Consider the following 26,555-nt stretch of genomic DNA (forward strand, 5'->3'; position numbering starts at 1 on the left):
CAAACATGCTCAAGTGACTTAGATGCGAAAACTCCCATTGTTTTTGCAAACATCCCTAAGTGCCGCCCTATCTGCATCTTTAAGGACCTAAATACCTTGAAATCTGGTTTTCATGAGCCTAGATACCATTGAAAGTCAGCAGGACTTAGATTACCAAGTACTTACATCACTTTTGAAAATGAGACTTAGGCGTCCAAGTTATTTAGGTATTTGTGCCCTAATGTGGCTAGATTTCTGTTATCGCCAGCGCTACAATTTCATCATGGCAATTGTTAAAAAATGTCAGGCAGAGGTACAGGAAAACTACCATAACAAAGGGAGGGAGCAGAGGGCATGTGGGGGATTGGAGAGCCCTGGACTCACCCTGCAGTGGCACCTTCTGTCCTGTGGGGCTGGGTCCAGCTCTGTGATCTGGCCCATATGGTCACAGTGCCGCTCAGGTTTGGTGCAACTGCCCCTCTGTAGATGGAAATGGAGGGACAGATGTGCCAAACCTGAGACCATGTGAGCCAGGTTGCAACGTCCATTGCTAGGAGCCGGGCCCAGATTCGGTGTCCAGGAACTGTCATTGCAGGGGGCATGGAGTTTACTCAAATTCCTGGTTACTGCAAACATCACGCCAATAATTCTAGCTAAGTTGATTTGCCTGGTCAATAGGACCTTTGTATGGTGTGATGCCAATGCATCTGTAAAAAACACATCTATGGCACTAGGCCCCCAGTTCAGCAGAGCTCTGTTAATTTAGCTGTTTACCTATTTATCCTCACCGCCCTGCTGCAGAAAAGGGAGAATTATCCCCATTTCACAGCTGCGGAGTGGAGACCCAGAGAGACTTGGGCTAACGTGTTCAAAAGCCCCTAAGTGATTTGGAGGCAGAGTCCCACTTTCAACAGGGACTAAGGCTTGAAAGTCACTGGGATGTAAGTGACTGGCCCTCGGTCACACACGGAGCCTGTGGCAGAACAGGGATTTAACGGAGAGCCCCACAGTCCCTGCCTAGCACCTTGACAACCGCACCGTCCTTCTGCTCTTCAAGCGTGTGCTGAAGTCCCAGTGAACCAGTTAGGCCAGGAGAGGTGTTTGCACCACATTCAACTTTCCCTGGACCTAGGTATGAATGAGACACGGGTCAGACCCTGGCCCGCATCCTGGTCTCTTGGTGCTGCTCCCGTGACACCAAGGGAGCAGGAACTGGCTGCACGAGCCAGGGGGTGTTAAGACAGCAGAGCCAGTCTTTGCAGCCAACAGCCCTTGCAGCCAACAGCCCTTGCAGCCAACAGCCCTTGGCATGTGGCTGGAGCAATCTGCACTCGGGGTCTCCCCAGTTGGCAAATGGCTCTTTGGGAGTCATGACCTGCTGGTGCAGTTTAGAGCAGCCTCCAGGCTGGGCCAGCTTATAAATGGCCAGAAGTTCAACATGGGATAACAGGAGAGTGGGCTCACAGAGGCTCTGGCCCTGATTTGCAGTAGGATTTTATTGAGGCTGAGGTTTGAAAGGGCAAATTCGATGCTCAATTCATGCGGCCAATCAAATCCCCGATGGAGCTTTGCAACTCTCCGCCTTAATGTTCAAGTCAAGACAAGCCGCAGACTGTGGGAGTGACAACTGTTTAGAAGGGATGGATTTGGAATCTCTTAGTGGGCATTTCTTGTTGCTCTCTCTATGAAGCATTTTGCACATTTTGTTAAGAAACATGCATTATGCACATCTCTGAAATAAGTGTCCTAAAAGTAGGTTTTGCCCCAAATTTTCCAGAGTGGGGTGACTCCACCACACTTTCATATTCTAGCCCCATTCATTGCTTTCCCAGACCGCCCCACCCCCAGTCCTTTTCTTAATCTATTGTAATAATTAAACTCACAAGTTAAGGGTTATTTTGCTAATTTCACCCCTTCTAGAATGCCCAATGAGCCTGTTTGTTGGTTTCCTCCATCCTTTCCAAAAGCATGTTATATGCCTTTTGGTAGTTGTTCATCGCATACAACAGAAAAGTTAGATAATAAACATCAAATACTCTTGCTGAAAGTTAGCAACCTAACACTACCTTTATTTTTAGACTCCAGAAAGATAACACACAGTAACCAAAAACAGAGAGAGACAAAGCAGGCTGCTCCCTAAGGCAAAGAGGAAAAATTCACCTACCTTCTTCTAGGCTGGCTCTTTCCAGACTGACTGCTGCTACCCCCAGATTGCACACTTCCCCACAGACAGCACGCAGGACCAGGAAAAACCTCTGATATTTAAAAGTGATAAATGACAATTTTAACACAGTTTTCATGAACCTTTTTATGCCTTTTTATTGGTGCTAATACCATCTGACCTTATGAATCCCTGAAGCACAGAAAATATTCCACCTGAATTGTAGTCAGAAGAATGTCTTCTTATGGGCATCCAATTATAACACAAATATTCCATCTGAGACACACACCATGCTGTTACCTAGTCTGAGCTTGAAATTCTTCTCTTATAGATTTTGGAGGCAAAGGAATATTTTCTCCCAGGTTTGCTCTGCTGGTTTTGAATGGGGTTATTAATATCTCCTGACCCTCTTCCTTTGTCATGCATGTTGCCCCACAGATCTTTAAAAGGAAGCAGAACATTTTCCTCTCCACGTGACAAAAGTCTTTCATCAAGAGATCCATTAGCTAGCAGGCGTCTGTCTGTCTCACAGCATCACCTATTCATTACTGAAGAAAGGCACAAGATGTCCCACCACGTAGTTGGGATGATTATAGTCTATCTGTGGAGTAAGTATTTTAACCTGATTTATTTCATGCTTGTTCTCTACCATGCTAAAAACAATTAACTTTATACATAACATCCTTCTGCAATTCCAAGAGGTTCTAATATCAACCTGGTGAGAGAGAAATTCACATCTTTTAGTCCATCAATTGAAATCTAAAGAAAGGTGAGGAAATATTCTATTTTAAAATAACCTGAATGCCAGAGATTAACACCTTGAGAATAGTTTCTGGTTAATATCCTGGATTGGGGTGCAAATCTATTTTTCTTTTATGCTGATCTTTTACATATGGGCTGATGTATTTTTCTGCAGAATGATCAAAGGGAGAATTTGAAACACAAAGGGCTATGTTAGTAAAAGCCTCTCCTATGTACAATCTAGCCAAATGAAGGTTTTTTACCATTGATTTTGGTAAGTACGAGCAGGGATGCGTAGCCTGGTGATTAGTGCTGGGAACTGGAAGTATGTACCCCTGGGTTCTGAACTCTGCGGTTGTCTTTTGTTGTTATATTACATTAATTCCCGCACTGGCTACATGAATCCTAACAAAACAAATGGCTAGAAATAGAGAAAAATTAAAATGAATATTTAATAAATATGTTCTTTATATTATTCTTGGATCATCTGCTATGGATAGTGTATGACAAAAGCCCAGGCTTGTCCAGTACTCACTGTATTAACACACTCCTTTCTTCCTCTGTACAGTGGCTGCCTCGGAAGAAGGGATAGAAATCCAGCAAAGCCCAGCACAGCTGTGGCTGACTTCTGGACAGACCGCACAGCTGGATTGTAGAATATCAAAAGAAGAATGGCGAGTTCTGTGGTACAAGGAACAACAGAATGGAAGTTTACATGGGATTCATCAGAGTTCTGAGTTTGAACCTTCAGATGGAAAATACTCAAGTAAAGTGAACACTGCAGCAAATACGTTTTCTCTATTTATCAGTAACATACAAAGAGACGACTCGGGGGTTTATTACTGTGGCCTCTCTACCTCTGTGCATCTACAGCCCAACTTTGGGAATGGGACCAGACTAATTGTCACAGGTGAGTTTTCAGTGTCTCAGATTAATGATAACCTAATGCTAGGTGGTGTTTGAAAAAAAATCATCTTTTTTTGGCTAGATTGTGACCAATCGGTATTTGTGCATAGAGGCAGCATGGTCCAGGCAGTGACCAGGGCATAGGGTTTGGAATTAGGAGACCTGGGTTCTGTTCCTGAAACACGGGGCACAGAGGTGGTGAGATCTTTAAAATAAATCAGCACCCAACAGCTCCCCTTTCGGTGCCCAAATAAATGACCGGACTTTTAAAACACTCTGATCAAAACCTAGCTTTTGAAAATCTGGGACATTTTGGAAAATTTGACTTTGGGTTTCTCTGCATCTCAAATTCCTCATCTGTATAATGGAGACGATGAGTCTCCTGTGTAAAAGCATGTTGAGATCTATGGATGAAAAGCACCACATCAGTGCTAGGTGTTATTTCCCTGCCTTCTAGTTGGTATGTTACATTAGGAATCAGATTAGATAGTCACACTTGCTGATGATTCCTATTAAAACTGTCTGAGCCTAGGACATGGGGTATGTTTCAAATGTCCTGCTATCCTATTAAGACTTTAATATTAATCAGGTTCTTTTTCAGGCATTCACCAAGTTTCATGAAAAGATTCCACCCATGTGTTCAGATAGGGGAATATTCATCGTCTCTCAAGCAGCACAGTATGAATTGAACATAATAATTCAATGTACAACTAGTAATATCTATATATTTTTGATCTACAATCTGTGCAAATATTCCAAAGACTGCACATAAAAAACAAGGCATGGAATTACTTTGGGTGCTACTAGAGGCTGTATCTCCGGCCAATGGGATGAATGTAATAATAGGAAAATGTAGACTGACTATAATATTTAAGCAAGAAAGGTTCCTCTATCAGGCTTTTCATCCATAGATCTCAAAGCACCTTGCACAAGTGACTAAGTAGAGTTACCATAACTTGTCAGTTGGGGAAACTGAGGCACAGATGCAGGTGAACTTGTCTCCGAGGTCGCACACTAAGTCAGAGACAGAGCTGGGAATAGATCTCAGGCTGCCTAACTCCTGGTCTGGTGTCCTCACCACCAAACTTACCAGCTCGTCCTCTGCCTTTCTACTGAACCAAACATGCTGTCAGCACTCAGCAAATAATCCATGATGCTCATATCAGGACAAACCTCCAAGCAGCGATGGATCTGGCCCCACAGTGTAAGACACTGAAAACTGGCACAGACAAAGCATTAGACATTAAAAACATCCTGCACTGGCTGTGGCAGGGGTAGGCGCTGAATAGGGACTAGCTGAGCTACCGATAACAGATCTTTCCAATCTCTAGTTTCTGTGACTCTCTTTTAGATGCCGCCGAGCCGAGACTTTCCATCCTGGTTCCCTCCACCCCAGAGGATGCTGAGCTTCCCCCCCTCATTCCTCTGCTCTGCCTGCTCTCGGATTTCACTCCTCCCTGGAGTGCAGTTCTCTGGGGCATGGGTGAGGAGGTGTCTGAAGGTCACATGGATGCTGGAGCCATAGATGGGAACGGGGTCTTTAGTGTTTGGAGCCTAACGACAATCCCTTCTGAGACGTGGAACCAGGAGACGACATGCAATTGCACAGCCAAGGAGAGCAGCACGGGGAGAAGCATCAATGCTACAGTCTCCAAGGAAACAGGTCCAGTATTGTATCAGCCAATCTAACCTGCCTTCCTGGGTATTTGTGCTACATCCCTCACCGTGCGTCAGCAACATCTACTCCAGGCTGGAGGAATAGACAGAATCAGACGGGATGGCTCAGGGGAATGGTAACTAATGGGAGTGAGGAGAGGTTTGGAAACCATTGACAGGGTGCTTGAAGTGTGGGGCAGACAGTTACGGTTGCTCCCCATCACCCACCTTTCCCACCCCCAGCCCTTCTGAAAACCTTCATTTTTCAACCCTCCCAGTGGTGAGAAATGGGTTTCTGGTCAAGTAGCCCGAGCCGTCCCCTCCATGTGAGCACAGCAAGGACACAGAAGGGTCACTTGGGTGAGCCAAAGGGGAACAACTATGAGCATTGGGAAGGAAATCAACAAAGGGAAGAGCGGGATGAATGTCAGGAATGACTGCCTGACAGCGAGATCTAACAAGTAATGGAACAGATGCCCAGTGCAGGGCGGGAAGCCCCTGTAACAGGACTGGACAAAGCACTAGTGAACATAACACAGGGAACAATCCTGCAGTGGCCAGGAGGAGCTAGAGGGCACTCAGTGAAGCAGGATTGTCTCCATCTCTGAATTTTTGCCAACCTAGTAATGCCAGTAAAAGCCTTAGTGTAGACACAGTTATACCGGCATAAAGGTGCCTTACACCAGCACAGCTTATTTCAGTTCCTGAGCCAGGAGGAGTTATGCAGCCATGTTACAGTGGCAACACTTTTAAGTGCAGTCGAGCCCTTCACCAAGCAAATGAATTCCAGCTGTCACAGACGGGTGTGTCCAGCCTGCCGAATGGACATTTAATTTCCTAACTGCCTCGGCATTTGTCACAAACTTGTGCTGGGGTAACAAGGAACCACCTGGAATCTGACCACAGCACTCAAAGATCCACACATTAGAGGAATTGGGGGTGGAGAGAGAGAAAGTGGGGGGGGATTTCACATGGCAGACTTTTGGCCTATGATTTTTGCAAGGTCCCTGTCCCCCGTCCTTTGCACATCCCACGGCCTTCACATACAGGAGGGCAGCATGCTACAGAGCATGGAGTAATGGGTGTGGAGCTTTGGGGAAAGGACCTCCCTTTGCCATGATCTTATCTGGGAGATACAGATCAGGGGCCCTTCTGTTTTGATAGGAGTTTTCTATACTCTGCAGAGAGACAAGACGTTGGAGACTGTGGGATTGTGTTCTACGCTGAGCTGCCCTGTATTTTCATCCTTCTCCTCATCCAGCTGTTGATCTTGCTCTGGAGAAAGTGCCCCATCAGAGGTAACTCAGTCATAACTCTGTCTGCAGTAAAGCAGCCACTCATCACTCATCCCTATAACCGTCCCTTTGTCTGTTTCATCCACCAGGGAGAGCTGTGCAAAGACAGAAGGAAATACCAATGAGGCAGATCCCACAAGTAAACTGCTTTCTCAGCCTTTGGCACATCAGAAAGATACAGTATACTAATAACAGGGGGCTAGAACCAGTGTCCTAACTGATTTCCTACCCTAGTATCTACACATTGCTTCCTGAATTCTCATTTGAATTTATTCTTCTCTGCCCTTCCAGTGTAAGTGTTGTATAGGGTTATTGGTTCAGAAGAATTGCTGGGTTCCACCCCAGAGATGGCTGCAGATCAGGGATAGTGAAATAGTGTGGTATATATATCTGTGAGGGACCACCAGATCATCTAGTCTGTCCTCATGTATATCACAAGCCACCAACACCACCCAGCCACTACACACTAACCTCAGTACCCAGGACAAAAAATAACCAATGACAAAGGAGAAATCTGCACTATTGAAATATGTTCTTCACATTCTGACAACACAAAAGCCAATCAGCTGATTCCCTTGGAACTTTCCAAATAAAATTCTTCATTGGGAGAAGCTGGGCATGGAACAATCCAGGCTGGGGAGAAATTTCTTAGAGGAAGTCAGAAGGGTTTGGAATGGAAATGCTCTAAGTGACTTAATGTCAAGGGATCAAATCCATAGGACACCACCACAACCCCAGCGCCACCGTATGCACTGAGGCGACAGAGATGAGAATGTGGCCTAGGGTTGCTGACATGATCCTAGCCTGTAAAACACCCTGTCTAGTAACGTACTGTTGTTGGAGCCTGGATGGTTCCAGGATATCAGAGAGAGAAGGTGGGTGAGGTGTGTGTGGAGAGCCCAGCACAACAGATCCTCGGTCTCTGTTGGGTCTTTTAAGTGCTGCTCTAATACAAAGTATTAATAATAATATCAGATCTTTGCTTTTTCTATTTCAGACTGAATATGCGACTCTGACGTACAATAACAGCAATGCTCCTCTGTGACTGATGTAGTCTCACAAAAGTGGTTTATATTTTTTAAAACGAGATACAGAAAGAAAGAATGAAGGAGAAAGCGAAAGAAATACAGAGAGTCTCATGTTTGTAATGTGCTATGATGTGATGTGCGTTTGCTTGAAATACAACCACTGCCATAGTCAGTTCTCTGATCCATAGTCTGGGCTGACACCTCCATTCTTGCAAAAAAGCCACATGTGGTCATTAGCGATTTGCCTGCAGGTTCGTGGGGCATTGATTTTACATCTCATCTCAAAAATGTCACTTCCTGCACCATAGCCCCCGTCACAGAATTCACTCACCGTAGGGCACCTCCTTCTGACTGCTCATGGGATTAGCTCCTTCCGGCTCCAGAACACTGGAAATGATACTAAAACTCTGCACAAGTAAATGGAAGAGCATCTTAACAACGGCAGAACTGTCCTAAACTACCAGACATCATGAAAGCCAATGTCCTATTGAAAAGGCTCCTTTCTCATTCTCAATTCCAAACCTTAACACAACGATTAATGCAAAAGCTTTACCCATGAAAGACAAAAGAAGAAACTTGGCGAACAGCATGATTGTAACAAACAATATCCTGAAAGATGAAATCTAAAAGCTCACTTCTCGGACGCTACTTAAGAGCAAAAGGTCCAACATCCTGGTCAGTTCAGGTGACGAACGCCTCATGCGGGGATCTGTTGCGGCATTTGAATGAATATGGATACATTTTAATGATTCAGAATAGCAAAATAACCACCAGGACGTCACACATTGTAGAATGTGGAAGAGATAGTTCACCGCAAAATAACATCTAGTGCAGAGACAGCATGTACCAGGGCTTTCTGACGGGTCAGACAACAGCATACAAGACTGGTTAAAGGTGCAATTGTGTAGACAGCATTGTACCTTCTGCCTACTACGAATGATGTTCCCAAGAGATCAGCACCCACCACTGGGGCCAGAATTTCCTAAATAGGCTCCAAACAAATAACACCATTTTCCAAGGGCTCAGCACCCAGCGGCCTCCATTGGCACTCTTATGGCCGGATTCCCAAGAGATCAGCGTCCATTGGGTGTCTAATGCGCCGAGCACTTGTACAAATCTGGCCCTTATGGAGGTAGCTAAGGGTACATCTACGCTGCAGCTGGGGGGGTAGTTCCCAGCCTGGGTAGACAGACATGCACTAGCTCTGCTTGACCTAGTGTGATGAAAATAGCAGACTGATATAATTTCTCAACTTCTCTGGCTTGTGCCAGAACATTTTGTTGATTTCACGCTGCTGAAAAGTAAATTCCAGTTTTTGCAGTTATTTCATGGACTGTTCTGCTTCACCTTTGCTCTAACCATCCCCTGGCTGCAGATGAATTGAGGGCAGAAGTTTATACTTCCTTTGTTACCAAAAGCTAGGAGAGAGACCTGAGAAAGCAAACAGCCCAAACACTTTGCTAGCTGAACAAACAAAAGAAAAGTGGCAAAATAAGTGGGCTGAAACTGACCACAGCAGCAAGTGCAGCGTTCCGAGCAGCTATTTTTAAACGTTTGGCCCTTTGCAGCAAGCAAGCATGTCCTGTAGCCTGTGGTTTTATAAGATCGGTTTCAGTTCGTTTGACCCTTCTGTGTCCTTGCTGTGCCTCTCTCTCTCTCTCTCTCTCTCTTCACGTTTGACACAGAAGGGTCAATTTGTTTTTGTAACACATAATATACTAATGAAATCAATAAAAACTTTGACAGTAACTTTGTCTTGACTTTTAATAGACTTATATTGGAGAAGATCACGTGTAATATGAATTTGTATCATTGAAGTGTGACTGGGAGCAGTAGTCTTAGGGCAAATTTTCAAACATGCTCAAGTGACTTGGATGCGAAAACTCCCATTGTTTTTGCAAACATCCCTAAGTGCCGCCCTATCTGCATCTTTAAGGACCTAAATACCTTGAAATCTGGTTTTCATGAGCCTAGATACCATTGAAAGTCCGCAGGACTTAGATTACCAAGTACTTACATCACTTTTGAAAATGAGACTTAGGTGCCTTATTTAGGTATTTGTGCCCCAAAGTGGCTAGATTTCTGTTATCGCCAGCACTGCGATTTCATCATGGCAATTGTTAAAAAATTTCAGGCAGAGGTGCAGGAAAACTACCATAACAAAGGGAGGGAGCAGAGGGCATGTGGGGGATTGGAAAGCCCTGGACTCACCCTGCAGTGGCACCTTCTGTCCCGTGGGGCTGGGTCCAGGTTGGGGCATTGCAATCTGGCCCACATGGTCACAGTGCTGCTCAGTTTGGTGCGACTGCCCCTCTGTAGATGGAAACGGAGGGACAGATGTGCCAAACCTGAGACCAATGGGCCAGGTTGCAACGTCCATTGCCAGGAGTCGGGCCCAGACTCGGTGGCCAGGAACTGTCATTGCAGGGGGCATGGAGTTTACTCAAATTCCAGGTTTGCCTGGTCAATAGGACCTTTGTATGGTATGATGCCAATGTAGCAGCACAAAGCACATCTATGGCACTAGGCCCCCAGTTCAGCAAAGTTCTGTTAATTTAGCCGTGTACTTATTTATCCTCACTGCCCTGCTGCAGAAAAGGGAGAATTATCCCTATTTTACAGCTGGGGAGTGGAGGCCCAGAGAGACTTGAGGTAACATGTTCAAAAGCCCCTAAGTGATTGGGAGGCAGAGTCCCACTTTCAACAGGGACTAAAGCTTGAAAGTCACTGGGATGTAAGTGACTGGCCCTCGGTCACACACGGAGCCTGTGGCAGAGCAGGGGTTTGAACGGAGAGCCCCTAAGACTCTGGCTAGCACCTTAACAACCGCACCAGCCTTCCTCTCTTCAAGCAAGTGCTGAAGTCCCAGTGAACCAGTTAGGTCAGGAGAGGTGTTTGCACCACATTCAACTTCCCCTGGAGCTAGGTATCAATGAGACACGAGTCAGACCCTGGCCCACATCCTGGTCCCTTGGTGCTGCTCCAGTGACATCAAGGGAGCAGGAACTGGCTGCACGTGCCGGGGGTGTAAAGGCAGCAGAGCCAGCCCTTGCAGCCCTACAGCATGTGGGGTGTGGCCGGAGCAGTCTGCACTCGGGGTCTCCCCAGTTGGCAAATGGCTCTTTGGGAGTCATGACCTGCTGGTGCAGTTTAGAGCAACCTCCAGGCTGGGCCAGCTTATATGTGGCCTGAAGATCAACATGGGATAACAGGAGAGTGGGCTCACAGAGGCTCTGGCCCTGATTTGCAGTAGGATTTCATTGAGGCTGAGGTTTGAAAGGGCAATTTCGATGCTCAATTCATCTGGCCAATCAAATCCCCGATGGAGCTTTGCAACTCTCCGCCTTAATGTTCAAGTCAAGACAAGCAGCAGACTGTGGGGGTGACAACTGTTTAGAAGGGATGGATTTGGAATCTCTCAGTGGGCATTTCATTTGGCTCTCTCTATGAGGCATTTTGCATATTACATTAAGAAACATGCATTATGCACATATCTGAAATAAGTGTCCTAAAAGTAGGTTTTGCCCCAAATTTTCCAGAGTGGGGTGACTTCACCACACTTTCATATTCTAGCCCCACTCATTGCTTTCCCAGACAGCCCCACCCCCAGTCCTTTTCATAATCTATTGTAATAATTAAACACACAAGTTAAGGTGTATTTTTGCTAATTTCACCCTTTCCAGAATGCCCAATGAACCTGTTTGTTGGTTTCCTCCATCCTTTGCTAAAATCTTGTTATATGCCTCTTGGTGGTTGTTCACACATACAATAGAGAAGTTAGATAATAAACATCTAATACTCTTGCTGAAAGTTTGCAACCTAAGACTACTTTTATTATTAGACTCCAGAATGATAACACACAGTAACCAAAAACAGAGAGAGACAAAGCAGGCTGCTCCCTAAGGCAGAGAGGAAAAATTCACCTACCTTGTTCTAGGCTGACTCTTTTCCAGACTGACTGCTGCTACTCCCAGATTGCACACTTCCCCACAGACAGCACGCAGGACCAGGAAAACCCCCTGAAATTAAAAGTGATAAATCACAATTTTAACACAGTTTTCATGAACCTTTTTATGCCGTTTTATTGATGCTAATACCATCTGACCTTATGAATCCCTGAAGCACAGAAAATGTTCCACCTGAATTGTAGTCAGAAGAATGTCTTCTTATGGGCATCCAATTATAACACAAATATTCCATCTGAGACACACACCATGCTAATACCCACTCTGAGCTTGAATTTCTTCTCTTATAGATTTTGGAGGCAAAGGAATATTTTCTCCCAGGTTTGCTCTGCTGGTTTTGAATGGGGTTATTAATATCTCCTGACCCTCTTCCTTTGTCATGCATGTTGCCCTACAGATCTTTAAGAGGAAACAGAACATTTTCCTCTCCACGTGACAAAAATCTTTCATCAAGAGATCCATTAGCTAAGAGGTGTCTGTCTGTCTCACAGCATCACCTATTCATTACTGAAGAAAGGCACAAGATGTCCTACCACGTAGTTGGGATGATTCTAGTCTATCTGCGGAGTAAGTATTTTAGCCTGATTTATTTCATGCTTGTTCTCTACCATGCTAAAAACAATTAACTTTATGTATAACATCCTTCTGCAATTCCAAGAGATTCTAACATCAACCTGGTGAGAGAGAAATTCACATCTTTTAGTCCATCAATTGAAATCTAAAGAAAGGTGAGGAAATATTCTATTTTAAAATAACCTGAATGCCAGAGATTAACACCTTGAGAATAGTTTCTGGTTAATATCCTGGATTGGGGTGCAAAATCTATTTTTCTTTTATGCTGATGTCTTACATACGGGCTGATGTATTTTTCTCCAGAATGATCAAAGGGAGAATTTGAAACACAAAGGGCTATGTTAGTAAAAGCCTCTCCCATGCACAATGTAGCCAAATGAAGGTTTTTTACCATTGATTTTGGTAAGTACAAGTGGGAACATGTAGCCTGGTGATTAGTGCTGGGAACTGGAAGTATGTACTCCTGGGTTCTGAACTCTGAGGTTGTTTTTTGTTGTTACATTACATTAATTCCCGCACAGGCTACATGAATCCTAACAAAACAAATAGAGAAAAATTAAAATGAATATTTAATAAATATGTGCTTTGTGTTATTCTTGGATCATCTGCTCTGTATAGTGTATTGCAAAAGCCCAGGCTTGTCCAGTACTCACTGTATTAACACACTCCTTTCTTCCCCTGTACAGTGGCTGCCTCGGAAGAAGGGATACAAATCCAGCAAAGCCCAGCACAGCTGTGGCTGACTTCTGGACAGACTGCGCACCTGGACTGTAGAATATCAGAAGAAGAATGGCGAGTTCGGTGGTACAAGGAACAACAGAATGGAAGTTTACATGGGATTCATCAGAGTTCTGAGTTTGAATCTTTAGATGGAAAATACTCGAGTAAAGTCAACATTACGGCAAACATGTTTGCTCTACTTATCAGTAACGTACAAAGAGACGACTCGGGGGTTTATTACTGTGGCCTCTCTGCCTCTGTGTATCTACAGCCCAACTTCGGGACTGGGACCAGACTAATTGTCACAGGTGAGTTTTTAGCAGCTTAGATCAATGATAACCTAATGCTAGGTGTTGTTTGAAAAAAATCATCTTTTTTTGGCTAAATTGTGACCAATCCTTCTGTTTCAGCTTTAAGCCATTGGCATTTGTGCATAGAGGCAGCATGGTCCAGGCTGTGACCGAGGGCATAGGGTTTGGAATGAGGAGACCTGGGTTCTGTTCCTGAAACACTGGGCACAGAGGGGGTGAGATCTTTAAAAGAAATCAGCTCCCCTTTAGGTGCCCAAATAAATTATCGGACTTTTAAAACGCTCTGATCAAAACCTGGGACATTTTGGAAAATCTGACCTTGGGTTTCTCTGCATCTCAAATTCCTCGTCTGTATGATGGGGACAATGAGTCTCCTGTGTAAAAGCACTTTGAGATCTATGGATGAAAAGCACCACATCAGTGCTAGGTGTTATTTCCCTGCCTTCTAGTTGGTATGTTACATTAGGAATCAGATTTGATAGTCACATTTGCTGATGATTCCTATTGAAACTGTCTGAGCCTAGGACATGGGGTATGTTTCAACTGCCCTGCTATCCTATTAAGACTTTAATATTTATCAGGTTCTTTTTCAGGCATTCACCAGGCTTCATTAAATGATTTCCCCAATGTTTTCATACAGGGGACTATTCGTCGTCTCAAGCAGCACAGTATGAATTGAACATAATAATTCAATGTACAAGTAGTAATGTCTATATATTCTTGATCCACACTGTGCAAATATTCCAACTATATAAAAGAGAAGGCATGGAATCACTTTGTCTGCTACTGGAGGCTGTATCTCCGGCAAATGGGATGAATGTAATAATAGGAAAATGTAGACTGACTATAATATTTAAGCAAGAAAGGTTCCTCTATCAGGCTTTTCATCCATAGATCTCAAAGCACTTTGCAAATGTGACTAAGTCGTGTTTCCTTAACTTTACATTTGGGGAATGAGGCACAGATGCAATATGAACTTGTCTCCAAGGTTACAGAGCAAGTCAGACGCAAAGTTGGGAAAGGAGCTCTGGCCTCCTGACTCCTGGTCGGGTGTCCTCACCACCAGACTTGACCAACTCTTTTTCTGCATTTCTGCCTAACCAAACACATTGTCGGCACCAAGCAAATCATCCTTGATGATCATATCCGTACAAACTTCTGAAGAGCAATGGATTGTGGGAGTCTCCCAAGGTGGATGCCCCATAGTGTAAGACAGTGGTTTTCAACCTGTGGGATGACTAGTCCAAGATTTCCAAAGGGGTCCACACCTCCATTCAAAATTTTTAAGGGTCCTCAAATGAAAAAAAGTTGAAAACCGCTAGAGTAAGACATTGAAAACAGGCAGAGACAAAGCTTTAGAAACAGGCTGCATTGGTCGGGTAGGGGTAGCAGCAGGATATGGACTAGCTGAGCTACCGCTAACAGGTCTTTCCGACCTCTCGTTTCTGTGACTCAACTCTCTTTTAGATGGCTCCGAGCCGAGACTTTCCATCCTGGTGCCCTCCACACAAGAGGATGCTGAGCTTCCCCCCGCCATTCCTCTGCTCTGCCTGCTGTCTGATTTCACTCCTCCCTGGAGTGAAGTTCTTTGGGACACTGGTGAGGAGGTGTCTGAGGGTCAGACGGATGCTGGAGCCATAGACGGAAAAGGGGTCTTTAGTGTTTGGAGCCTAACGACAATCCCTTCTGAGACGTGGAAGCAGGAGACGATCTGCAATTGCACAGCCAAGGAGAACAGCACGGGGAGAAGCATCAGTGCTACAGTCTCCAAGGAAACAGGTTCAGTATCCTATAATCAAACCTAACCTACCTACTGGGGCATTTATGCTACGCCCCTCCCCGTGGTATCTGGGCACCAAGAGTCAGCGACGTTACTCCAAGCTAGAGAAATAGACAGAATTACATGAGATAGCTCAGGGGAATGATAACTAATGGGAGCAAGCCGAGGTTTTGGAAACCACTGAGAAGGTGCTTGAGGTATGGGACAGACAGTTACGGTCACTCCCCCGTCACCCACCTTTCCCACCCCTTCTGAAAACCTTCCTTTCTCAACCCTTAGTGGTGTGAACTGGGTTTCTGGTCAAGCAGCCTGAAGCACAGTAAGGACACAGAAGGGTCACTTGAGATGAGCCAAAGGGGAAGAACAACAAAGGGAACAGCGGGATGAATGTCAGGAATGGCTTCCTGACAGCAAGATCTAACAGATAATGGAACAGATGCCCAGAGGCAGGGCTGAAAGCCCCAATAAGGAGGACTGGACAAACATTAGCCATTATAATATAGGGGAAAATCCTGCAGTGGTCAGGAGGGAGCTAGAGGGCACCCTATGAAAGAAAGTCATCTCCATCTCTGGCCTCTAGGATTCTGAGCTATCCCCTATAAATTACTTGATTCTGTTGCACTCATCACTGGAGCAGGAGGTCTCAGACTAAAATGGCTCAATGAAATGATGTCCAGTACAGGCCGGCCGGAGTAGGGCTGGTCTACACTGTTACCAGGTATCGCTGGTAACATCCCACTGCCTCCATATACAGATGGGTAACATGCTACAGAGCACAGAGGAATGAACGTGGAGTTCTGGGGAAAAGACCTTCTTTTGCCCATCTGTTTTGCTAGCAGTTTTCCATTCTCAGCGTCTCTTCTTTCTGCAGGAGACTGTCGGATTGTGTTCTACGCTGGGCTGCCCTGTATCTTCATCCTTCTCCTGATACAGCTGTTGATCTTGCTCTGGAGAAAGTGCCCCATCAGAGGTAACTCAGTCATAACTGCTATAAAGCAGAAACCCATCACACATCTCTATAACTGTCCCTTTGTCTGTTTCATCCATCAGGGAGAGCTGTGCAAAGAGGGAATCAAATACCTATGAGGCAGATGCCACAGGTAAACTGCTTTTTCCATCATTGGTATGTTAGAAAGATACAATGTATTAACAACAGGGGATTAGAACCAGTGTCGTGGCCAATTTCCAACCATAGTGTCTACACCTTGCCTTCTGAATTCACAGAGGTTTCATTTGTATTTATTCTTCTCTGCTCTTCTAGTAGAAGTGTTGTGTAGGGTTATTAGTACCAAAGACCTGCTGGGTTCCACCTCAGAGGTGGCTGCAGGTCAGGGACGGTGAAATAGTGCAGTGTATATTTCTATAAGTGACCACCAGAACTTCTAGTCTGACCTTATGTATATCACAAGCCACCAACACCATCCAGCCACTGAACTCAGCTACCAGGACAAAAGACCACAACCAAGAAATCTACACCACTGAAATATGGTTTTCACATTCTTATAAAACAAAACCTGATCAGTTGATGCCTTTTGAACTTTCCAAATAAAATTAACAAATATCTGATCTTTCCTTTTTCTGTTTCAGACTGAATATGCGACTCTGATGTACAGTAACAGAAATGCTCCCCGGTAACTAAGTCTCACAAAAATGGCTTATGTTTTTTTAAAACAGGAGATGCAGAAAGAAAGAATGAAAGAGAAAGCGAGAGAAATAGAGAAAGTCTCATGTTTGTAATGTGCTATAATGTTATATGAATTTCCTTGAAATACAAACCCTTCCACGGTCATTTCTCTGAACCCATATTCTGGGTTGACTCCTCCATTCTTGCAAGAAAGCTGTGCAGGAGCGACTGTAGGTTGAGGGGGCATTGGATTTACATACTGACTGGAAGGTGCCACTTCCTGCACCACAGCACCCCCCATCACCATGTTGGGAATTTGGTTCTGATTGAGGGTGAAAGTGTCACCCACTGAATTTGTGAAGCTACTTCCTATACTGGAGGAGGTTTCCCATCCAAGCACTCACCGTGTATGGAGGGAGTAATCTAAAGGGATCCCAGCCCAAGGTGGGCCGTGCTGTGGCATTGGGGTCAGTACTTAGATCAAAATCAGGCCTATATGTTCATATTTACTACAAAAAATAACAGGAGGACTTGTGGCACCTTAGAGACTAACAAATTTATTTGAGCATAAGCTTTCGTGGGCTACAGCCCACTTCATCGGATGCATGCAGTGGAAAATACAGTAGGAAGATATATGTATATATACAGAGAACATGAAACAATGGGTGTTACCATACACACTATAACGAGAGTGATCAGTTAAGGTGAGCTATTATCACTTGTGGTGAGTCACAGGGCTGGTTTAGCAGCCAGTAACAGAACATGGATGTTAAGGGTCAGACTGTAACACCTGTACCCACACGGGTGAGACGTTACGGATGTGAGCAGTCCCTGGAACTTCAGTGGCACCCCTGCTGTGAATAATGGCTCCCCAATGGGAGTGAGAGGTTCATCGCCTGGCCCTAAATGAAATACAAAAGGCCATCTTCTGCTCTCAGTGACCCCCTGTAAACCCAGAGTAACTCCACTGCCTTCAGCAGAGTTCCTCTCTACTGGTATACACCAGCATCAGTGAGAGCAGAACTGGCCCAAAGAATGTAGAAGTCACCTGTCACATATAATATGCTGAGCTTCATGCATCTCAGCTGCTAAAGAAAGGAACTGAAACATGAGGGAGGAAGTGGCATATTTTTTAATGAGCAACATTTAGAATTACAGATTCAAAATGAGGAGTTAGTATCAAACCAGGCGGCATGTGCAGGCTCCGTGGTTGGGGGAGCCCCTCCCATTGATAAAGCATTGTTACTGAGAGAAGACAGACGGGTGTTGGCACCTGGCCCTGTGGATCGACCCCTTCAGGAAAAGCAGCAGTCTCCCAAGGAATTCGTTGGAGTAGCTGCTCCAGGACAGGGATGCGGAGAGAGCCTGACCTCACACAGCTCCGTTCAGACACTGTTTCCCATTTATAATCTCCCCTCACACCATGGAACGATACTGCTGGCCAGGCGGCACGGTCCTGCTGATGACAGCTCCTAGGAAGCAGTCTCTACCCACTTCTGTCTGGTTCTGCCCCTTCCATCTGCTGTACGCGTCAGGGGGCCACGTCTGGTTCTGCATCTAGGTTTTTCTGGTCCTCCTTGTGCCACTGGTAACACACCTGAGTCTCACACCCAATCAGGTGAATGTTCAGTTTCTCGTGGGTACAACCTCCCACCTCCCCTTTCGACACCACTAAGGACTCGGATTAGACATGAGAGTAGCTGAGTTCCCTGTGACTGCCTGTGTGAATAAGGCAGGCCCTACGCCCCAACTCCTATTACTAGCACCCAGCCTGAGTAACTGAGCTCAGGGAGGAAGTGGGGAACTTTCCTGGCTCATACACTAACCCGATGGAATTGGCCATCGAACGGATCTGAGTCCTCACTCCAACTCCCTTTACCCAGATGCCTGTCTGACCTTGAGGACTCCCTTTTCAGTCTCCCATGCGGCAAAACGCCAACAAGGCTGGGCCCAGGATTCCTGGGAGGCTGAAACCCCCGTCTTGTCGAGGATGTGAGGACTTTGCTGCACGGGACAGGGGAGAGGGTGTCCGCACTCTGGGGTCCTCTCTCCACACCGGACACTTCCCTGACCCCCGGATCAATATAGATAGTTCAAACCCAATGCAATCCACTAAACAACAACAGTAAAAAAAATTGGGGAAAAATGGGAAAGGTTAAAGGGAACAAGGAATTCCACCCAGTGGGCACAGGAGACAGCACAACCAGCCGGCTCTGGGATGTCAGGGGAGCTCACAGTCTGTTCCTCACACGTCCCAGGCCCTGGCTGTGCTGCGGTGATACCCCGGGTCAGACACCTGCTCTGGGGGTGGCCACTCGCCCTCAGGATCTAGATGGCAGGACCCTTCTCCCCAGCACCAGCCGTCCCATCGGGTTCATGTCCCTGCTCCAAGTCTGGCCTGCAAGGCCTCTTGTCTGGCGACGTCTCCCTGCGCACAGAGTCCCCCTCACTCTCGCCAGCCGCTCAGCGCGCTCGGCTCCAGTGTTACGTGCGGCGGGGCCGGCGTCCACTCCCCAGCTCCGGCCCAGCAGCTCCCCGCTGCAGCTCAGCCCGGCTCCCTGTCGGCGGCTGGTCTGCTCTGCCCCTAGCCCAGCTCTACCCCCAGCCCAGCTCTGCCATCTGGGCTGCTCCCTGATCCCTCTGCCTCGACCTCAGCGCCGGCTGCTGCTCTCCCCTTAGCTCAGCCCTACTCAGTCTGCCGTAGGCAGGTAAACCTCAGATGGAGGACGGGCCCTCCAGGCTCCCGGCTCCCTCATTGGCCTGCCTGCCCCGTCAATCTAGCTGACTTGGTGCATCGGCCTCTCCCCATTGACCCCGAGGACTGTCAGTTTCTCATCGGCCCGTCCCCTTTCTTTTGGTACTGGGAAAGGGCCGACCAAAGAACCCCAGTAAGTGTCAGGAAGGGGCCAGCAGCCCCCTCACAGGCATGACAATGTCTTGCCTATCGCAGCAGGAAATCTCTCACCTCCACGGGTTTGGTTCTTTCTGTGACTTCCTGCTATTTATACTCTAGGAGGTGGACAAGTCAGGTTACTTTTTAATTATATTTTGCAACTGAGCCACATGCAGCAGCGGTGAAGAGCAGAAGCAGTAAAAACAAACCAACAGCTTTTACAGAAAGACACCATCTTACAAAATGGCTACCGTCGTTGAGGTCAGCAGTGAACCAGCTGTGAGTTTCCAGGCTCGGATCTCAGGGTGGGTTAGGATTTTTCTCGTCCATCAGCCACTGCATCCTGATCTGGTTGTGATTCCTTGACTGAAACTTCACTCGGGCATAAACCCTTTGAGCCTGTTTGACAACATTTCGTACCATTAGTCACCTCCAGGGAAGGTCAGATAACTGTTCGAGTTTGACACGGTTTCAAACAGGTTACTAATATTTATTGCTTCTCTTGCAAACAGTGCACATTATTAGCACATAAACCATTGTGGAAACCTTGCTTTAAGAGTTCAGCACATGGCTGAAAACAGACTTTAGGATTCAGATAGTTTTTAATGCACCTTTTAACTCCCCTGAGGCTGCAGTTCTCCCTCCTTTACCGTATTCCCAAAACAGACGGAATGGGCCAAATTCATCCAGGGTGTAAATCCAGCTCCAGGAGAATTATAGTGGTGAATAGTTTGCATCCTAAATTCACTCCTTTTGCACAACCAGCAAACAGTAGCGTTATGCTGAGAGGTACTCGTGACAGTTTGGATTACAAACCTCTGCTGCGATTAGGTGTGAATGCACCCTTCAATTAAGGTAGCTCTCGGGATGAATTAAGCAGAATGCCCCCACCTACGGCAAAAGGGAGTTATGAACCCACGCTGACTAAGCAGGCAGAGGGGGTTTGCTGAGTATTGCTCGTGTGGGGTGTATGCAGGGAAAACACACAGAAACTGAGAACAGACAAGAACAGAGAGGCAGAGGCAAAGAGCAGGAAAGCCAGGCAGCAGCCTGTGTGAGTAGCATGACCCTGGAAAAAGCTGGAGAGAGAGATTTTGGGCCCAGTGTTGGCTGAAGAGGCTTGGGGATGTTAGCTAAGGGCTTGGCTACACTTGCGAGTTAGAGTGCATTAAAGCAGCCATGGGTGGCCTAGCTCACTCGGCAGCCTAGCTCACTACCTGTCCACGCTGGCAAGGCACATAAAGCGCTCTGACTCCATGGCTAGAGCGCTCCTGGTACTCCACCTCGGCGAGTGGAATAACATTTGATGCGCCCCCGCTGGAGCGCTGTTGTGCCAGTGTGAACGGGGTGTTGCATTACTGCGCTCTGATCGGCCTCTGGAAATGTCCATAATCCCCTTAAGTCAAGTGGCCACTCTTGTCATTGTTTTGAATCGCTGCAGGAATGCGGATATGCCCTTTCAAAGCTCCGTTTCTGACAGCCGGCTGCTTATCTGCTCCGAGACAAAGCAACCATTAGTGTGGAATGCTGTATGAGAGAGACAGAGGCAGAGAGCAGAGGGAGTCTGCTGCTGTCTGAACTTACAAGACAGGATGCTGACATGCGCTCAGCCCTCCAAAAACCCACTCTCTCTCCCCCCACATACACACAACACTCCCTTGCCCCACCCCAATTTGAAAAGCACGTTGCAGTCACTTGCATGCTGGGATATCTGCCCATAATGCACCACTCCCAATGCCATTGCAAGTGCCGCAAATGTGGCCACGCCAATGCGCTTGAAGCTGTCAGTGTGGACAGACTGCAGCGCTTTCCCTACTGTGCTCTCTGAAGGCTGGTTTAACTCAAAGCGCTCTACAACTGCAAGTGTAGCCATGCCCTTAGAAACTTCCCATTTTGTTCTTGGTTCCTCATGCATTTGAGAAGCAGGACTTTGATGCAATCTTGTTTATTTACAAGGAATGAACAAAGAAAACACTAGAGTCCATCCATTTCTACTTCCAGCTGGAACCCGAAGGCCCTGAAATTTGACTGGCCGCTTGAGTCAAAAGAGTGGCAATAGGCCCATTGGTGCAAGTTAAACCGCTTCACCCCCTACACGTGTTTTCTCGCCAATTTACACCCAGAGTCAGATTATCCTGCTATTTCAATGGGAGTTGTGCATTTACAACTCATGGGGTAACCAGGCCTCTGCTGTGTAATTTACATCCCAATGGAATTTGCCCAGAGATTCCCATGGGAGTTTCACCTGCTTGTTTCGGGTAGAAATTGGCCTTGGGTGATAAAGCAAACGATGACTGATCTAAATAGTGTGTCAGTCCTCAGATGCAACAGTGACTCCCTGGTTGAATATAGGGCTTTTCTCTACCGAAGAGTTGCTGAGTAGCAGGAAGGAATACATGTTCAGCAAGGCCGAGCAGAAGGGACTGATAGAACTGTTTTCAGTTTGTGTCTGTGAGAGAAGTCAGCCCAAATATGAATAGGGCTGCTGAGCCTATAGGTCTCTCCATCTAGCATGGACGGTGATGTGTTGATTACCTGGACTGGAACAGCAGCGAATCCAAGCCAGACTCAGAGACACCATCAACCCCACCAGGAAAACTGCCACCACGTGGTGCAATATCTGCGGCACACACCCGCTGGGATGGACTGTGGAGGAAGCAGACTCCGGCGGATCATCGGGAGCTGGGACAGTCACGTTTGCACCGTTGCGTTAAACCCGTTGGCTTAATTTACAAACCTGGTTCCATTGAAGTGAATGGGATTTTTGCCATTGACTTCAGTGGGGCCAGGATTCCACCCATGTAGTTTACAAGTCATAGGATCAGAGCAATGTAGGGCTGGAAGGGACCGTGAGAAGACCTCAAGTCCAGGCGCCTGTGCTGAGGCAGGATCAAGCAAACCTAGAACGTGCTTGACAGGTGTTTGTCCAACCTGCTATTAAAAACCTCCTGGGATTCCACAACCTCCCTAGGTAGCATGTTCAAGTTCTTAACTACACTAGAACCTCAAAGTTACAAACATCTTCATGCATTCTCGAAGATGATCACTAATGAGATTGGATCAGCTACTTCCTTAAGTATCCTAGGGGTGGAAGGGTGGAACGTTGTTGCTGTGACACTCAAGGCTGCTGAGCTGTTACGGCTGCTCAGGGCTCCTGTCCCTGGAGCTCTGGCGTTAACAGCACCAGCAGAGAGCGCAGCCTGTGAATTCAGCAGATCTCTACATTGCTCAGAGGGAAAGACGACAGGCACGGCTCAGTGACAAAGGCACTCGGCCAGGTTTACTGTCCTCAAGTCACAGTCCTAACGACTCACACAAGTACATTAACCAATGAGTGCCCCCTAGCAAGGAGCGGCTCAGTCAGCAGTGGGAATTTCTGCTGTCCCCTCGGCCGCACAAAGGATTAAGACAAGGTCCCCCAACATTTATAGACACAGACAAACAACGGAGATAAACAACTTCCGTACCACCTTATGTGTCTCATGGCATCTCTTTGTTACTTCCCCTTGTATCTTGTTCCTAATATCTCGGACAAAACATCCTTATTTGTTATTGTGTCAAACCATCTCATCTTGTACTAGATTAGGGTGGATATGTACTAGCCTTCTAGAATGTATTTACGTAAATATCTAGTGCCTAGTACTTCCTACTTGCTATGTTTTAGCAACTTTGCCAAGTTCATGTACCTGACAGTGAACTTGTAAGCATCTGCTTTAATACATAGCCTGACTTTGGTTCACAGCCTCTAGGTCCGGCCTCAGGTCTTGCACCAGGCCCAGTGCTCCAAGCACTCTCTCTCTACCACACTACGGTGAATTTCATCAGGCCCCTCTGACTTAAATACATACAATTTATCTAAATATTCTTTAACCTGTTCTTTCCCTACTCTGGCCTGAGATCCTTCCTCCTTTTTGTTAATATTTATTGTGTTAAGCAACTGGATACAATGAACCTTTCCAGTGAAGACTGAAGCAAAAAATGCATTAAACACTTCAGCCTTCTCTCTGTGTCATCCGTTATTTACTCGCTTTGCAGGTTAAGTAAAGTCGTGATTTCTTTTAGTTCCAGAAGCAAATATAAAATCACTCACGTTCAAAATACCTGGCACTTTTCTTAACTCTGTTGCCAGAAGAGTTGAATTTGACTTCACATGTGAAAATCTTCCCACTGGTCCAGGTGTCTTTTGGGATGCTAATGTGACTTATGAGCATTAAGGATCCATCCTTTGCTTTCAGTGATCGCATTAGTGCCTGTTCCTGCCGATCCCCAGAAATATTCCAGGAAATTTGGACTGGGTTGGAGACTCCGTGGACAATGCAAGCCAGATCAACCGTCCCAGTGGAGATGAGGCCGTGGGGAGATGGAACCAGAAGCAAAACCCAGCTGCTGGTGGTGTAGCTGTCTGAGCAGAATAAAGCAGAGAATTTATTGTTCCATCCTGCGTCTGACTCACAACAGACCTACCATCTGTTTATTATCTAATTAAAGGCACCAATTTTACTTTGTTACAATTGTACACTTCCACTGAAGTCAATACAATTACACTAGTGTAACGGACCGGCCGTTAGGAATGTTAATCTCAGGAGATGGGGATTCATTCAAAGTAAAAAATTCTGCAAAAAGAAAAGAATAAATGTTACTAAACGTATTTGTGGCTCTTAGGTCCAAAACAATCTGGCAGCAATAAATAATGATGAGGGTAAAACTAAAGTGCTTTGGGATCTACTGGTGAAAAGCACAAGGTATGAGGGAAGTGGGTTTATTATTATTTTTTTTTTTTTTACAAAATCTGCCATATTTGACCATTAAAGGAAAAAAATTAATTAAGTCCCCTAAAAATGCAGAATCTGCTTCTAAGCGGCTCCATTTAGTTGTTATTTTTCAGCTTAGTGTCTCCTTTTCAACCAGTTCAGCTTTGAAAGTTGGACCATGTTCCATTTTCCTGTTTTTTTTTAACATCTCTGCATTGTTAATCACTTTTCCCCTTGCGTTACACCATTATCTTTCCTTACCTCCAACAATCAGTGTGGATCCATTGCCGAAAATCAGATAGCTGCTGGATTTAACTGCACAGTAATAGTCACCAGACTCGCTCTGCTGGACGTTGTAGATTTCCAGTGTCATGCCGCGTGTCTCGGGTTTGCAGGCAAACTTACTTACATTTTGATCATTTAAGCATTTCTTGATGCAGGTGGCCCCTCGCCTTCTCTTCTCCTGTACCAATAAACCGAAATGCCACCTCCTTCCAGTTTTTCTTTGGAAGAACAGGGGATCTTTGCCGTAGCACTAATTCCGACAAACAGGAATTGCTGAGTCGGGTACAGAGATAACTGTGCTCCCAACACTGCAGAGATAAAACAGATTATGTTGTTTTAGTCGCTTTCATTGGATCTCTCTCTGCCATAGACAAATGGGATAGTTCCGGAATAAAACTTATTTAGTCTGCTAATACTTATGCTCTGTAAAAGTGGCTGCAGCGTGACTACTAGAAACCAGGCTAAAGCTAGCACAAGTGAATGGAAGTGCATCTAAACTGCAGCAAAACTCTGCTAAGCTCCCACAAACGTCCACATCCTCTTGCACCGGCTATTTTCTGAATGCTGTTCAGTAACACAAGGAGTTTTACCCATGGAAGAGAAAATCAGATACTTGGCAAAGAGCATGTTTGTAGAAAACACAACGAAAGTCTGACACGCTGCTTCAGTGAAGGGTCATTTCTGATGAAGAACACGGCCCAGGAGAGTGTGCTGTGGTGTAGATGGATATCAACTGACTAGGGTCAGGGGATGGGGGAGGGTAGGTGAGGGGGGAGGAACCCACAAAGGATGCTGTATTTCTTGCTGACTGTTGATGAATTAATATCAGACCCCGAGATACTATAGGGTACATTTTCAAAAGCATCAAAGTTGCATTCATTTTCTATGGTATTTATGCCCTTAATTCTGATGCCTTTGAAAATTTGGCTCATAATGATTATAAGTATAAATACCCAAAGATCGGACAACACAGAAGAAAATATTCTACCAAATACAGCACGCAGTGTTGGGTTCTAAAGGGTCAGAATAGTTTGCAATGTTGGTTAATGTGCCAATGTTGCAAGGTACAATGCATCCAGCACATGGCATGAAAAAATGAGGGAGTTACTTCCTGACAGCATGACACTAACCAGTAATGACATTTGGAGGCCAGGCTCGGAGGACTTTAGTCACCATTTAAATCACCAAAGTGAAAGCCGCAGCTTGTTTCAGGAATGACAGAACTAACGCCTCCTTTTCTGTATTTCCAGAATATGGGAGAGGTTGGACTTTGCCATGTCACCAATCTTCTTACTCTGCAGGTTGGATCCAATCCTGCAACCTGTGCACATCCAGAACACCCACTGGGGCATGAATCTGCGCAGGATTGGTCCTTTCTGGCATCGCATTTACGAGGCTGTAGAGGTGTCGTGGGTTTTATGAGAACCTGCTATGCCACCGATGCCATGGCACGTGGCCTGACTGAGGTGCGAAGTGGTGGGGGACTCGGTCCTGGAGTGCCCCCTGGTGGTCCATTGTAGAATCATAGTTGCATCCCTGCCTCAGTTTCTTGTACTCCATTCTGGGATGGAAGCTGTATCACTCAGCCTTCCTCCGAGACTCCAGCCGGGTCTCTCTCCTTCAGGGGTTGCACGGGACCTCACCCCACAGTTCTGCTGGTCCCCGGTGGAATCCTTGCCTTAGGGCTTCTCCTACCCCTGGTTCTGGTGGGGCCCTTTTACAGGTTTCTTCAGTCCCTTCTTCAGCAGGCAGAAGCAAAAGAAATTAAAGCAGGAACAAAAAGTAAAGTTAGTGCTGCCACCCAGGTCTGGTGTCTCATCAATCTCTACCCCCTTCCACGAGGGGATGGCAGGGGGACCCAGGCATGCCCTTTCCTCTGGGTGCCAG

General features: G+C 46.1%; 2 protein-coding genes and 1 long non-coding RNA gene across 3 annotated transcripts; 2 read left to right on the plus strand and 1 right to left on the minus strand.

The window, feature by feature from the left end:
• Positions 1-2,584: 2,584 nt before the first annotated feature.
• Positions 2,585-9,515, plus strand: LOC135976706 (uncharacterized). The gene is made up of 6 exons (XM_065573832.1): positions 2,585-2,748; positions 3,450-3,791; positions 5,139-5,450; positions 6,628-6,741; positions 6,828-6,877; positions 7,736-9,515. The coding sequence occupies exons 1-6, from the start codon at positions 2,706-2,708 to the stop codon at positions 7,781-7,783; spliced, it is 909 nt and encodes a 302-aa protein (XP_065429904.1). The 5' UTR covers positions 2,585-2,705; the 3' UTR covers positions 7,784-9,515.
• Positions 9,516-16,078: 6,563 nt separating this feature from the next.
• Positions 16,079-16,904, plus strand: LOC135976919 (uncharacterized). The gene is made up of 2 exons (XR_010594177.1): positions 16,079-16,215; positions 16,703-16,904. It is a non-coding gene; the product is annotated as an uncharacterized LOC135976919 (long non-coding RNA).
• A 655-nt stretch (positions 16,905-17,559) lies between these two features.
• LOC122172483 (immunoglobulin kappa light chain-like) lies at positions 17,560-25,070 on the minus strand. Its single transcript, XM_065573884.1, has 4 exons — positions 24,645-25,070; positions 23,723-24,034; positions 22,168-22,278; positions 17,560-20,031 (listed from the first exon to the last, which is right to left on the minus strand). Exons 1-4 carry the CDS (start codon positions 24,754-24,756, stop codon positions 19,943-19,945), a joined length of 624 nt encoding a protein of 207 aa, XP_065429956.1. The 5' UTR covers positions 24,757-25,070; the 3' UTR covers positions 17,560-19,942.
• Between the last annotated feature and the right edge of the window lie 1,485 nt (positions 25,071-26,555).

The sequence above is a fragment of the Chrysemys picta genome, chromosome 20 (genome assembly GCF_011386835.1).
Source record: "Chrysemys picta bellii isolate R12L10 chromosome 20, ASM1138683v2, whole genome shotgun sequence".
Taxonomy (NCBI): domain Eukaryota; kingdom Metazoa; phylum Chordata; order Testudines; family Emydidae; genus Chrysemys; species Chrysemys picta.

Excerpts from the sequence above, each read along its gene's own strand:
- LOC122172483 (XM_065573884.1), bottom strand. The coding sequence starts at position 24,756 with ATGACACTGGAAATCTACAACGTCCAGCAGAGCGAGTCTGGTGACTAT. Across the intron at positions 22,279-23,722 it reads AAGTGCCAGGTATTTTGAAC|TCCATCCCAGCGGGTGTGTG; the intron begins GTGAGTGATTTT and ends CTTCCTCCACAG. Across the intron at positions 20,032-22,167 it reads TCGCTGCTGTTCCAGTCCAG|GCTCAAAGGGTTTATGCCCG; the intron begins GTAATCAACACA and ends GTTGTCAAACAG.
- LOC135976706 (XM_065573832.1), top strand. The coding sequence starts at position 2,706 with ATGTCCCACCACGTAGTTGGGATGATTATAGTCTATCTGTGGA. Across the intron at positions 2,749-3,449 it reads GATTATAGTCTATCTGTGGA|TGGCTGCCTCGGAAGAAGGG; the intron begins GTAAGTATTTTA and ends TCCTCTGTACAG. Across the intron at positions 5,451-6,627 it reads TACAGTCTCCAAGGAAACAG|AGAGACAAGACGTTGGAGAC; the intron begins GTCCAGTATTGT and ends TATACTCTGCAG.